This window comes from Denticeps clupeoides, chromosome 18 (genome assembly GCF_900700375.1).
Source record: "Denticeps clupeoides chromosome 18, fDenClu1.1, whole genome shotgun sequence".
Classification (NCBI taxonomy): domain Eukaryota; kingdom Metazoa; phylum Chordata; class Actinopteri; order Clupeiformes; family Denticipitidae; genus Denticeps; species Denticeps clupeoides.
Window position 1 is genome coordinate 4140267 of NC_041724.1, and position 14086 is coordinate 4154352.

The window sequence follows — 14086 nt, forward strand, 5'->3', positions numbered from 1 at the left end:
TTATTATGCAGTATTTCTGTTCCTGTGCACAGATGACGCCACTTCCTCTATTCCAGTCATAGATTTATCAATCCATTCAGGAATTTGCAACAATGCAAAATCAATCAGTGTGAATATTTGCACTTTAGTCGATTTGCACTTAAATTTTTTTTTTTGGAGCTCTCGTAGTACTTCCCATCCAAGACACTTTTTAGTTTGACTTTCCAAACACATTTAGTTTTGTGTAAAGTTTCAGTATCGGATCGATATCATCGATACCAGCCAACCAACTTGGTATCAAATCAAAACCACACGTTATTTCAGTCACAAAGGTTCAACACGTAAACTGAAATGAAAATAAGACAAGCATGTTTTAAAGCATGTTATGAAATGGGTTGACCAAAAGAACATTTTTGTCTGTCCTACTAGATACTTAAACTATATTGACTGTGTTAAATAGAATTGCATAGCCAAAAGAAAAAGAGACTAATATTCAATATGCTCACAAAAATGGTGATGGTTAAAAGCAGAGGACACGTTTGGTTGTGTCACCGTGTGCGGTGTTGCAGTGTTTCACAATGACAATCACTTCACTTTCACGACACCAAGATGTACTTACCAGTCACAAAAGACTCTCTGACATCCACACACAAATGCTTTCGACAAAGTCAAACAGCGGTTAGCCCAAAGTGCCCTAAATCTCAAGAGTAGGACAGAGGTACTTTCGGACCAGCTGGCTCTCAATGTTAAGAGCTGCCCTTACGAACTACGAATGCTCGTTTGACTTAAGCCATTTTTAGGCCAGTCTGATTTGATGACCGTGTCATGCCATTTTATCAGTAAATTTCTACCCTCTCGGTTGCAGCTGGTTAAGGTTTTAAGCCCATTAGCCCAGTATTTGGCCCTGATCCACTGGCTTCCAGTAGAATACAGAATGCAGTTCAAAATTTCTCTCTCGATGTTGCACCCACCTATCCGACTGAGCTTCCGGTCTCGATCGCATTCACGCCGTTCTTCTGGACAATAATTGCTGGTGGTGACAAAGTCAAACTGAAAAAACTAGGGGCGAGCGGGCTTTCGCAACCTACGCTCTGAAATTAGGTCGGCAACATCAATTCCACTTTTCAAATCTAGACATAATACACATTTTGTCCCATAGCTTTAATTGCATTTTAATTGCACTGTTTATGTACAGCACACTGCTATGACTGCGTTGTCTTACTTAAGTGTAAAGAACTTTTATATAAAAGCAATAAACAAGGCACCCCATTCGCCTTCTACAGAAACCACAGGATGCAAAGAAAAAAAAAAAAAAAAAACGACTTTTTTTTCTAAAGAACTATATTTACATAATACTCTTGCTTATCAAGAAATTGTAATAAAAGTATAAAATACTTAAAAAATTAGGAACAATATACATATAAAAATAAGTTCCAAATTCTCCTGGACAATAGGAAATGCATAAAAAAAAAAAAAAAAAAAAAAAAAAGTATATATTTATATATATTTATATAAATATACAGGTCTAGAGTCTGCAGAACTCAATAAAACATTTCCATAAAACATTTACCTTTTTTTTGCAAAAAAGAAAAATTGAAATAATTTGTCGGAGGTATTTTTTTTTTAGGGGGGGGGGTGAATGTAGTGCATGGCATAAACGAACACATTCAAAACAAGTGTTGACTGCATGTGGGTCTAAACCCATACTTGATTTATGGAACTGTAGTGTCAAGCACTTTTCTACAAAAAAACCCTTTCCTTAAAACTGACCAAATGTGTTTATCGTGATACTTCAGCACCTCGGAAAACACCTGCTGTTCAGCTGTACCAGACACATCCCCGTCTTTCCATGCCGAACTGGGGAAAACTGGCGCGGCACACCACTTACGTTCCGCGATGAGGCAGTTCACGAACACGTCCGTTTGGCTGCGTGATTCAAAATCAGTGGTTGATTACTGAGCCACAGGTTCAGTAGTAAAGTGTTTGGATTTTCCGGCTTATTCCTAGTTTGGGAATCCAAAATTTTTTCCCTCCTCGCAACCAACAGGATTGCGCTCCTGTTTTACCGTTTCACATCTCGGTATATACACGTGGTATACACACACACACACAAAGAGAGAGAGAGAGAGAAGAACAGTGTTTCCACAGAACACACACTCGTAGATTTGCACAGTGTTCGTACGGTTCACGGCGTTCACAGTCTCGGGAGAGGGACAGGCGGCCTGTCCCTCACTGGTGTCTGGCCAGCAGCTCGTCCAGGTCGTCCATCCACTCCTGCGACGACGGACCCTTCAGCAGCGAGTCCACCAGGTCGCTCTCCCCAGGGAAGCTGGGCAGCCCGGCACCGGCCTGGGTGCCGTAGCCGAACGGAAGCTGCTGGTTGGCTGTCCTGGTCACCTGGTAGCCCTGGTTACACTGCATGCCGGCTGCCCGGTTGGGCACCTGGCCGGCCTGCGGCTGACCGAAGGCGGTCAGGTCGGGCAGGACAGACTGGGCCTGTGGCGCTGGTTGCTGCGTCTGCTGCTGCGGCTGGACCAGAGTGGGGTTGTTGGGCCTCTGCTGGGCCATGGCGGGCATCATCTGTGCCGGATTCATTCCGCCCATGGCCCTGCCGCCCATGGGAGGCTGCGCATAAGGGGCGCTGTTTGGCATCTTGGGCAGCCGCTGCTGCATGTGGAAGTTGGGGTTGCCAAATCCAGCAGTCATGCCGCCGTTGCTGGCAGACGGTTGGCTGCCCATGCCCTGCTGTGGTTGTTGTTGCCAGGCCTGTGTCTGTGTGGGCATCGCCATCGTGCCGGGCATAGAATTGGCCATAGCCGTGTTCATGTTGCTGGGCAAGCGTGCCATCTGCTGCTTCAGGAGGACCGGGTTGGCCTGGTTCTTCAGGTGCTGCTGCGCCAGAATGTTCTGCCGGTACGCGGCGGGTATGGCGCCCACGGGCTGCTGCTGCCGCTGACCTGGGTGGGACGGGTGCATGGCCATATTGCCATACAGGACCTGCTGGACGTCCAGCCCACCTCCACACGCAAGGCTCAAGTCGGCCTGGCTTGCAGCCGGAGGGCCACCAGGGGCGGGGCCACCACCCTGCCCCACGCCCATTCCCATCATGCTTTGCGCCTGCGTGAACATCCGCTGACCTCCAGGTGTTGGACCGCTGAGGGGGTTGACGTTTCCCATTGGCTGAGCCGTGCCTATAATGACGGAAAGATCAAGACTATTAGATAAACCTTAACGACACAAGTAGAAGGTTCTGGAATATACTGCAAGGGACAAACCCGAGTCTACATGCGCCACTACCCAGTCATTCTATTAATAATAAGACACTATTGCCACACACAAAAGCAGCCATTCATGCATCCGACACATTTTGCCATGCAAATGAAGCTTGGCGTAAACACGCTTTGCATCTTGGTCTCGTTTTCCTGCGGACTGATAACGGCACCGACTGATAAAGTTCGACTAGCTGCTCGTGCGGCGATATTATAGCAGAAGCCTTCATGGGTCAAGACAGCACCGTAACCCTAAAGACCGCAATCATATCCAGAAATGGACTGTGTGTCTACATACATGCACAATGGTTTTATATATATATGTGTGTGTGTGTGTGTGTGTGTGTGTGAGAGGGAGATTTTCCCTTTTGGAGCCATAATTCTGCGCCATGCAGCATGTTTACCTGGGAACTGGGGCACTTGAGACTGCTGCTGAAATGGATTCTGATTGGCCGGCTGGTTCGACTGGTCCTGATACTGCGGAGGAGGTCGGGTCAGGTGCCTCTTCATCTGCTGCTCCTGCTGCTGCCTCTGATTTTCCTGACGGGCGCAAACAACACCCAGATGAGGCCGTGAGCACTGAAGACTTGGATTCAGAAGGCAACAGCTCCCTCTGCTGGCCCACAACACCGGCCGAGCGGGAAGTTGTGAAATGCCGACCCCTCTGGAACGCTGAGCTGCACGCTTTCGGACGCCGTGTCGGCTTGCTTTATGGTCGATGTTCATGCACGATTCACTGTTATCACTCAGACATGACCAGCGTGCATGGCGGACCTGTGACCTACTGAGACAGGAAGACTCTGCCGAGACCCTCACCAACCACAGCTTCAAATGGGGTAATGGTGGAATTTTAAATGCGAATGATTCCAAGCAAAGAGAGGCAACTTAAAACTGCATCGCCGCATTTCTGAAAGGTGTAGAAAGTGTTGCACCCACCTGCTCAGCCATCATGTGCTGCTGCTGCCTCTGGTCCAGCAGAAACTGCTTAGGCTGGCCCATCAGCTGCATCTGCTGCTGCTGCTGTTTCAGAACCGCCGCCTGCGCCACCTGTCCGCTCAAGTACGCAGGGTTGCCATGGTTACCACCCATCCCGCTAGCCCCTGGCTGGCTCGCCATGGCGTTGCCGGGGCCCGGGCCGTGAGGGGCGGTGGGGAACGGTCCCTGGTCCTGCGGAAGGGAAGGAGATTGAAGAGGTGACAACGCGGCTCCACCAGAAGGCGCACATTTCCGATATTTACGGTCCATTCCTGTCCCGATGCACCTGACCCTAAAACCCACTGATGTTCGCTTATTTAGGAATTATTCATTTCAGTGACACTGAACTTTAAATATTTTTCCGACGCCCAAACCACCCACTCATCTGCACGCATGTTGGGGGCTAAAAAAAATGAAAAATGAATTCCACAGCAGACGTCTCCGCTTGCACGGAGACATGGTATTTTCGACCATCGCGCCACGCGGCCAAAGACCGGGCGGCTTGGCAAGGTAGGGGACCCAAAAAGAGAGAGAAACTGAGAGAGAGAGAAAAAAAAAAAAAACACCGGCGGGTCTGAACAGCTATATTTAAATGTGGATAGCAGGGGGGGGGGCGCCATCCCAAAATACACTTACGGGGAGCAGGGGGGGGCAGGGGAGGGGAGTCAGGGGGGGGCATGAAAGGCCGCTTTGTCGTCCCTGCCCTCGCCCAGATCTCCGGCCCGGGCCGGCCCAGCCCCCCACCCGCTCTCCGAGAGAGAGAGACACAGACGGAGAGACACGCTCCTTAGCAACCAGCTGCCTGACCCAGACACACGCCGGCCGTCCCCGCGGTGCCAGACTCGCAGGGACAAAAGCACCAGATTACTGCAACAATCCTAAATATTGCTCCTTGTGTAGATTTAAACTCCACCGTTAACCTGACCAGATCATTAGGGCTGGTAGTGGCCTAGTGGGTAACACACTCGACTACGAACCAGAAGACCCAGGTTCAAACCCCACTTACTACCATCGTGTCCCTGAGAGAGACACTTAACCCTGAGTGTCTCCAGGGGGGGGACTGTCCCTGTAACTACTGATTGTAAGTCGCTCTGGATAAGGGCGTCTGGTAAATGCCGTAAATGTAAATCATTAAATGTCAGAAGCGACGCTACGTTTTTAACCCAAGTTGTTAAGTATCTTGTAATGATCATCATACATCAGCTTCGTGAGGTGATTATTAACGTAAGCGAAGGAACAAGCGTGGGGAAAAGTCGAGCAGAGAGAACAGTGACTCTTGACAAAGCCTCAAGTTTGTGGCCGACGTCCAAAATTCGAGGCAACCAGCCGTCGCACAAACATTCGTATCAAAGGGTTAACGGGAATGTAGATCTGCAGCTACGCCGGGCCAATCGCGATGAATAATTCACCGTTAACCCTAACCGTTAGACTAATCAGTCTCGGCGTCCCTGGGCTTCGACCTCAGACGTGTCGCATCACACCTACGGCGCGTGGTGGCGCGGACGACAAAAATCACGACATTTCCCACCGCGTCCGGTGAACTACAACCAACCGCATATGAAGCAGAAGACCACAGAGTGAAAGTGAAGTGATCGTCATTGTGATACAAATGTGTCCCCTGCTTTTAACCATTTACATTTACGCCATTTACCAGACTTACAATCCGTAGTTACAGGGACAGTCCCCCCCCCTGGAGACACTCAGGGTTAAGTGTCTCTCTCAGGGACACAATGGTAGTAAGTGGGGTTTGAACCCGGGTCTTCTGGTTCATAGGCGAGTGTGTTACCCGCTAGGCTACTACCACCCATCGCCCTTGGCGAGCAGTGTGTGGTGACGGCACCTTGATCAAGGGGCCCTCAGGGGCCCTGAACCGGCAAGTCTGCTTCTGTACCCGTTAGGCCAACGCTACTTCCACGAATTGTCGCATGTGATACACAGCAGCACAGCACACGGTGCACACAGTGAAATTTGTCCTCTGCATTTAACCCATCACCCTGAGTGAGCAGTGGGCGGCCATGACAGGTGCCCGGGGAGCAGTGTGTGGGGACGGTGCTTTGCTCAGTGGCACCTTGGCGGATGGGGATTCGGACCGGCAACCTTCTGATTACGGGGCCGCTTCCTTAACCGCTAGGCCACCACGTGACTGCATTAGTCTTCCCGCCAGGAAGCGGGACCGGACGTTGGTTACCTGCGCGTGCTGCATGTGTGTCGGCCTGAAGGCCATGCCCGCCTTCTGCTTCATGGCCTGCTGCGTGCGGATGAGGTTCAGCAGGGCGGCCTTGTTCTGCCCCGCGCCCGCCGGCCCTCTCGGGGGCCCCGGGGCGCCGGCCTCGTAGTGGGACAGCGGCTTGGTGTTGTTGTAGTCCAGCATGGCCGCCGGCGCCCCGGTGGGCGGGTGGCTCAGCGCGTTGCCCGGGGGGTGGCCGTGCATGTTGGGGTGGCCGCCCGGCTGCATGTACCCCCCCGTGGTGCCCGCTTTGGGGGAGCCTTTGTTGGGCTGCTGCCCGGGCATCAGCAGGTTCTTGGCGAAGTCCTGCTGGAACATGGAGGGGCTGGTGGACTTCTCCACCGGGAAGCTGCCGCCCCCCAGGGGGCTCTGGGAGGGGCCCGTCTGCCACGAGGAAGGGTGGTTGGGCGCGGGGTGGAATTTGGCCGTTTGCTGCTGCATCTGGGACCTCTGCTGCTCTCGAGCCGCCAGCTGCTGGAGCTGCTGCGCCGGGGACAGGTCCTTGGGGGGCAGCAGGCTCGCGGGCTGGATCTGCCGGGGCGGCTGGGCCGCGGGCTGCCCGGCCGGCAGGGCCGGGGAGGGGGCGGTGGCGGCGGTGGCGGGGGAGTTGGTGTGCATGGGCGGCCCCGAGGGGGCGCCCTGCGAGTCCTGCTCGAACACGCCCGGCACCGGGGACATCTCGCTCTTGATGTTGACCAGCTCGGGCGGCAGCAGGCCCGGCGCGGGCCGCGGCGCGGGCAGCTCCGGGTCCTTCCCGTCCTCGAAGCCGATGAAGATTTCTTCGTAGTCCTCGTAGAGGTTGAGCTCGTCCATCAGCTCCCTCCACTCCTGCTCGTTGAGGTCGGGGAACAGGTTGTTGTTGGCGGCCGGCGGGAGCATGCAGGGGAGGATGTCGTCCACCGGCTCCTGCTTCACCAGCCGCTGGTCCGAGCCGTCGCGCAGCCCGACACCGTTGGGGTCGCCGCTCTGCTGGACCCCGTGAGCGCCTGTGGGCACCAACGGGTCCCCGCCTATGCCATGCTTGGTGTCCAGGGGGGACAGCGGGGGAACCGCGCCGTTGGATGTTCCGTTCAGGGACTCCAGGCGTGGCTTTTTAGACGGGGGGTAACCTCCATCGCTGAAGCCGTTGACCTGGTCATGACCCAGAGGCGAGCCGGCGCCCTCCAGGTTCCTGTTCACTTTCTCCTGTAACTGGAGGACAAACACAACAAATACTTTCACGTCCCGATTAAGATCAAAAAAGCAATCCAAACACTACAGTTGAGAAATAAATAATATAGAATTATGATAATGAATACGTCATAAGGCCTTCGTGTTGTGAATAACCAGCAAGAAACAACATTAAGGAACAATTGTGGTAATACGCTACACATTGGACATTATTAATATTAAGTATATCCCCTAACAGGCCTACCGTAAGAGTCTCGCTGCAATTCCCTCCATCCTGCATTTAAACCGAAAATGGACAGCCCTTAAAACGAAGTTACCCGGTCCACCCCATTACATGTTCACAGTAGCGGTGGGAAATCGCAGAGAAACTCAGACAAGTTTCTGGATAACCGCATCCCGAAAAAGGGATGATGATAAAAAAAAAAAAAAAAGTATTGCTTTATGGTCATACGCCCCACCCATAGCTCCAGCTCCATCTAGTGGTGCTTCCTTATATGACACTGATGAGCCACTTGTGCTCCTTTTTTCCCCCGATTTAAACAGTCTCAACACAGGATTGGTGGGTGGAAAAAAAGTGTCCAAGATCTGGAAACGTGGATGATAATCTCAATAATCTTAAAAACGCTCGTTTTTTTTTTTTTTTTTTATTCATGCAAACTTACGCTCCTCCACAGAACATTTCAGTCGAGAGTTCAACATTTAGCTTCATCTCACGCCACACACACGGCTTGCGTCTCTAATCTGACGGCTTGCCGAGGGTGTTGTGTGCACGCTGGTGACTCATTGAAGGACTTGCTGAAAACCAGAAAAACTGGTCTAAGCGTGTCTCCTAGGTTCTCCTTTCCTCCTCTTTCACTCTCAGTCCTTTTCCTCCCATTTTGTTTTAAGGTCTGAGTGATTTTTGAGTCTAGCTGCTCCGCTCGTCCCCCTCCCACCACCATAACTACCGCCGCCGCAAGCCCCCCGAAGCACAAGAAATTAATTACCATGTGTATGGACTGGAAGGCCACAACAAAAGGGGCAACACGGAGGCAGCAGAGGGGTGAGGGAGCGTGCCAAATTCCAGGCCAGGCGCAGCAAAAGCGCCGTCTCCCTTTGAAGCCCCGGCCGCCACAATGGCCCTCCCTGGGATCCGCAGGGGCAAGGCAGTGACTCCGGAAAGGGGGAAAAAAACGGAGAAAAAAAAAAAAAAGAAAGAAAAACGAGGGGTCTGGGAGAGGGCCGCTTAACCCCACGCGAGCTAAAAGGTTGGTAGTAGCCTAGTGGGTGACACCCTCACCTATGAACCAGAAGTCCCAGGTTCAAACCCCACTTATTACTATTGTGTCCATGAGCAAGACACTTAACCCCGAGTGTCCAGGGGGGGGACTGTCCCTGTAACTACTGATTGTAGGTCGCACTGGATAAGGGCGTCTGGTAAATGCTGTAGGGCTGAAACGATTATTCGAGTAACTCGAATGATTCAATTACAAAAAATGTTCGAGGAAAATTCTTTGCCTCGAAGCTTCGTTTAATTCGTCACCAAAGTCCACCTATTATCGTATCGCTCCCGCGGAGCTGCGCAGCACCGGAATCATCGTTTTACGGACTGTTTTAACTAACGCGAATTTCAAAGATTTAAGGAGGCGCGATTTATTGGCGGAAAATGAAGATAACGCTGTGCGTAAAAGTCATAAAATGTCTAAAGCGTGAGACCATTTTACATTGCGTGGACAACATAGTGCGGTGTATACACTGTAAAACAGACCTGGCCTACATTAATAGTACTTGTAGTCAATGCTACAGCACCTTAACCGAAAATATCCTCACGTAAACCGCACTTATCCAATTGTATTTTTATGATTGCTAACTAACATTAGCGCTTCTTAGAACGTACATTATTTGTAATTATTTGTGTTATGAGTCGATAGTGACCAGGCATGATAAGTACCAAGTACATCACAGCGGCGCAGGCTTGCACATCCATTGCACACACATGCAATAAGACAAATTCTCTTTCTCTCTCTATTTTGCACATAACATTGCACAAAGACAACCATTCCACCTACCTACCTAATCTGGATACAACTGGAAGCAGAACTGTATTGTTTAAGTTGGATTATTAGTAATACTTGAATTGTTTATTTATATTTTCTTTTTACTATTTTGTACCTTTATACCCCCCCCCCCTCTTTATTCTCAGATGGGCTATAGCAGGGGGTAAAACCCTTTTTCCTTTTTTTTTATTAAAATAAAACTAAGGACAAATAGGCTAACCTATGTTTGTGAATTTCATTGTTTTTTTTCAGGAGCCAGCAACCCAAAGGTTTTAAGCTTTGATCTAATAAAAGCGCCGAGTTTGAATAAAAAAAAACTTTTTTTTTGGTGAGGAATAACATCCAATTGTTTGCTCATTTTAAGGGGATTTTCATGTTGAATAACACACTATTGATAGAGTTGTTAAAAAACGCTTAGTATGATTTATCCGATTACTCGATGAAAAAAATCGTCAATACACGATTCCAAAAATAATCGATAGTTGCAGCCCTACAATGCTGTAAATATGAAATGTAAAGCTAATGTTAGAATTTTAAAAAGTGAGGTGGGGTTGATGACGAGGGGCGAGAATGAACTGTATTTAAAGGATATGGGTCACACATAGAATAGTCAGATCAGTCCGGGACTCATCCAGGGGCGGGACGGGTTCGAGTCACGCCGCCCTCAGCGGCATCAGAGGCGAGGAACGTTTCGTAGTAAGCAGACCTGACATCACACCACGCACGCGTAAACAAGCGCGGAGCTGCGCTCCTCCGGAAAAAGACAAGGTCACTCAGAGTTTAGGGAACGTAGTTCGGATCTACGATCCACGCTACTGGTCATTTTGCGAGTTTCCGTTTATTACCATGGGGGGGGTTTGAATAGAAAACAACAGTCTGCACGAAGCACTGGATCCTGTACTGGTGCAAATTTGGTCGATTTCATCGCTGGAAATTTTTACATTTACAGCAGCATTTACCAGACGCCCTTATTAAAAGCGACTTACAATCAGTAGTTACAGGGACAGTCCCCCTTAACACTCAGGGTTAAGTGTCTTGCTCAGGGACACGATGGTAGTAAGTGGGATTTGAACCTGGGCGAGTGTGTTACCCACTAGGCTACTAACACCCATTGAGATTAATCGTCGCTGACATGCGAGTCATTTACGGGAAGGGTGTCTGGACTGCAGGTCTGATGCCTTTTTAAAGGCCCCAAGGAGGTTTCTACATGACCCTTGACCTTTAGAACGATAGTTTAAATGTGCAGGGTGCACCTGATTTATTAGCAATGAAATAATCTTTCACGTTTACAGTCAAGTTTCACATTGGCTGAAAGTCATTACTTTAAACCCCCATCTGCGGGGAATAAACCTCGGGTCGTGACAGTTGTTTTGGAAGATATGCGACGACTCGACACGAAGGGGCTGTCTGACCGTGGGGGGTCAGTCTGGGGGTGCACCTACCGCGATCAGCGTGCTGTTCCGGCTCTGCTCCCCGGGCGTCCCGCTGTCGGCCAGCTCCGCGGCGGAGCCCGCGGTCCCGGAGCCCCTCGGGGCCGCCTGGTCGGAGCCGGCCGGGGGCTGCCGGTGCTTGCTGGAGCGCTTCGCCTTGGTCTGCAGGCAGCGCTGGTGCAGCGCGTAGGTCTGCTGGCGCTCCAGCTCCAGCCGCTCCATGGCCGTGCCGTCGTAGCGGCTCTCGCAGTTGTTGTGGTGCCGCCGGAAGAGCTCGATGCGGCGGCGCAGTCGCTCCATCACCGCGCTGTGCCGCGGCACCACGAAGTCGGCCATCATCGGCGAGCGCCCCGGGGGCCTCGGCGTCGAGCTGCTGCGGCTACGGGGCGACAATGGGACGGCCCGGCCCGGCCCTGCTGCTTCGGCGTCCGCACCAACACCGGCCTCTTCTCACCAAACACACGCGGCCGCCGCCACCATCTTCCGGAGAGCCGCGACTCCGCAGCGGATACCGTACAAAACTATCACAAGTTGCACATCACCAAAAATATAGATATATATTAGCAAAAAACCAGACGGGGTTCTTTTTCTTTGTATATTAAAAAAAACGAAACAACGAAGAAAAAAAAAACGCGAGAAAAAAAAACTTCACAAACTATCGGTGCAAAAAAAGTAGCATGAATGGAAAAAATAAATCCATTTCGAAGGCAAGAGGTCGAGTTTCAGTAGCGAATTAAACAGGTGCGGCGTGTAACCTGCCGAGAAGAATTCATAAAATATAACAAAAAAATCTCCACAAGTTTTCCTCCCTTCTTCTTCTTGAGGGTCTTTAAAAGCGACCGACTTGTCCGACTCTCGACAATAAAAAAAAGATACACGCGACGCGATTTTAAAAAAAAAAAGCGAACGAGATCATGAAAAATGTCCGAAAATAAACAAGAGCGGGTTCGCCAAGTTTGGCGACTGCGGGCGAACAGCTGATCCTCGGCGGAGAGGAGCAGCGAAGTTGTGTGGAAGCTACGGATGTAGCCTGGCGGCTAACCAGCCCAGCATGATCCGCTCACTTTCTTTGGCGTGGGGGGAAAAATGAACGCGGGTATTTCAGTCCTCCCCGGGGGGGGGAACGTCCAGTCGGGCTTCGTCCCCGTCTCTAGGCGCGCTGCACGAGTGATGGAGGAAAATAAAACGGAACAAACCGCGGCAGAGAACTGTGCCGTTTCTATTGTTTTCCAGTGTACGGGCAGCTCTCGGTCGCCATCTTGAAACAAGTTTTTTTTTTCTCTCTCTCTCTCCCTCTCTCTCTCTCTCGCTCCCTCAGCGATAAAAAAAAAAACCTAACGCACAGGGCAACGCTGTAACAACGTTTTCGTAACGCTCCGATCTCTCCCTCTCTCGTGATCTTTGTCAGCGGAAAAAAAACCACAATCGCACATGGCAACTTTGTAACAACGTTTTCGTAACGTTTCGATCTCTCTGTCTCAGCGAAAATAAAAACACTATAGCACATGGCAACTTTGTAACAATGTTTTCGTAACGTTCCGATCTCTCCCTCTCTCACGATCTATCTTAGCGGAAAAAAACGTTGTGGCACACGAGAACATTGTAACAACGTTTTCGTAACGCTCCGATCTCTCCCTCTCTCGTGATCTTTGTCAGCGGAAAAAACCACAATCGCACATGGCAACTTTGTAACAACGTTTTCGTAACGTTTCGATCTCTCTGTCTCAGCGAAGATAAAAACACTATCGCACATGGCAACTTTGTAACAATGTTTTCGTAACGTTCCGATCTCTCCCTCTCTCACGATCTATCTTAGCGGAAAAAAACGTTGTGGCACACGAGAACATTGTAACAACGTTTTCGTAACGCTCTGATCTCTCTCGTGATCTTTGTCAGCGGAAAAAAAAACACAATCGCACATGGCAACTTTGTAACAACGTTTTCATAACGTTTCGATCTCTCTGTCTCAGCGAAAATAAAAACACTATCGCACATGGCAACTTTGTAACAATGTTTTCGTAACGTTCCGATCTCTCCCTCTCTCACGATCTATCTTAGCGGAAAAAAACACTATCGCACATGGCAACTTTGTAACAACGTTTTCGTAACGCTCCAATCTCTCCCTCTCTCGTGATCTCTGTCAGCGAAAAAAACACCATTGCACATGGCAACTTTGTAACAACGTTTTCGTAACGTTCTGATCTCTCGATCTCAGCGAAAACAAAAAACGCTGTCACACATGGCAACATTGTAACAACGTTTTCCTAATGCTCTGATCTCTCCCTCTCTCGTGATCTCTGTCAGCGGAAAAAACACTATTGCACATGGCAACTTTGTAACAACATTTTCGTAATGTTCCGATCTCTCTATCTCAGCAAAAATAAAAACACTATCGCACATGGCAATTTTTTCGTAACGTTTCGATCTCTCCCTTTCTCTTGATCTCTCTCAGCGAAAAAAAAAACACTATCACACACTTTGTAACAACATTTTCGTAACGTTCCGATCTCCCTCCCCCTCAGCGAAAACAAAACAAAAACGATCGCACACAGCAACGTTGTAAAAATGTTTCCATAACGTTCCGATCTCTCAACTAAAACAAAAACACTGTCACACACAGCAACATAGTAACACTGATTTAGCAACATTAAGGTCGACGAAATGTTGAATTTTAGTAGTGAACAATTTATAAATATTTTGACTATTCTTTAAAACAGCCAGCCGGCAGTTATCGGAAAGTTGAAAATGTCATTTTAAAGGAATACAAGGAAAACTATATATGTCATAATGCAATCAGAAAACCTAAAACTATTTGTTTGATTTTTCTTTAAAATTAATATAGATATATTAATATAAGACATTTTAATGATTTAATATGTGTGGATCTTTCAAGGTGTAAATTGCAGAACAATCAGATGAATACCATACTGCAGCCTACTTTATGTTAGCCTATTGTTGTCTTTTTTTATTTTGAGGGGTGAAGGGGTGAATTGTAATGGT

At 49.4% G+C, this 14086-nt stretch overlaps 1 protein-coding gene across 1 annotated transcript; it reads right to left on the reverse strand.

Moving 5' to 3' along the window:
- Positions 1–1517: 1517 nt before the first annotated feature.
- Positions 1518–12353, reverse strand: maml1 (mastermind-like transcriptional coactivator 1). The gene is made up of 5 exons (XM_028959570.1): positions 11099–12353; positions 6412–7641; positions 4185–4415; positions 3653–3788; positions 1518–3170 (listed from the first exon to the last, which is right to left on the reverse strand). The coding sequence occupies exons 1-5, from the start codon at positions 11423–11425 to the stop codon at positions 2209–2211; spliced, it is 2886 nt and encodes a 961-aa protein (XP_028815403.1). The 5' UTR covers positions 11426–12353; the 3' UTR covers positions 1518–2208.
- Positions 12354–14086: the final 1733 nt, after the last annotated feature.

Excerpts from the sequence above, each read along its gene's own strand:
- maml1 (XM_028959570.1), bottom strand. The coding sequence starts at position 11,425 with ATGATGGCCGACTTCGTGGTGCCGCGGCACAGCGCGGTGATGGAGCGA. Across the intron at positions 4,416-6,411 it reads CACACATGCAGCACGCGCAG|GACCAGGGACCGTTCCCCAC; the intron begins GTAACCAACGTC and ends TCCCTTCCGCAG. Across the intron at positions 3,171-3,652 it reads TCAAGTGCCCCAGTTCCCAG|GCACGGCTCAGCCAATGGGA; the intron begins GTAAACATGCTG and ends CCGTCATTATAG.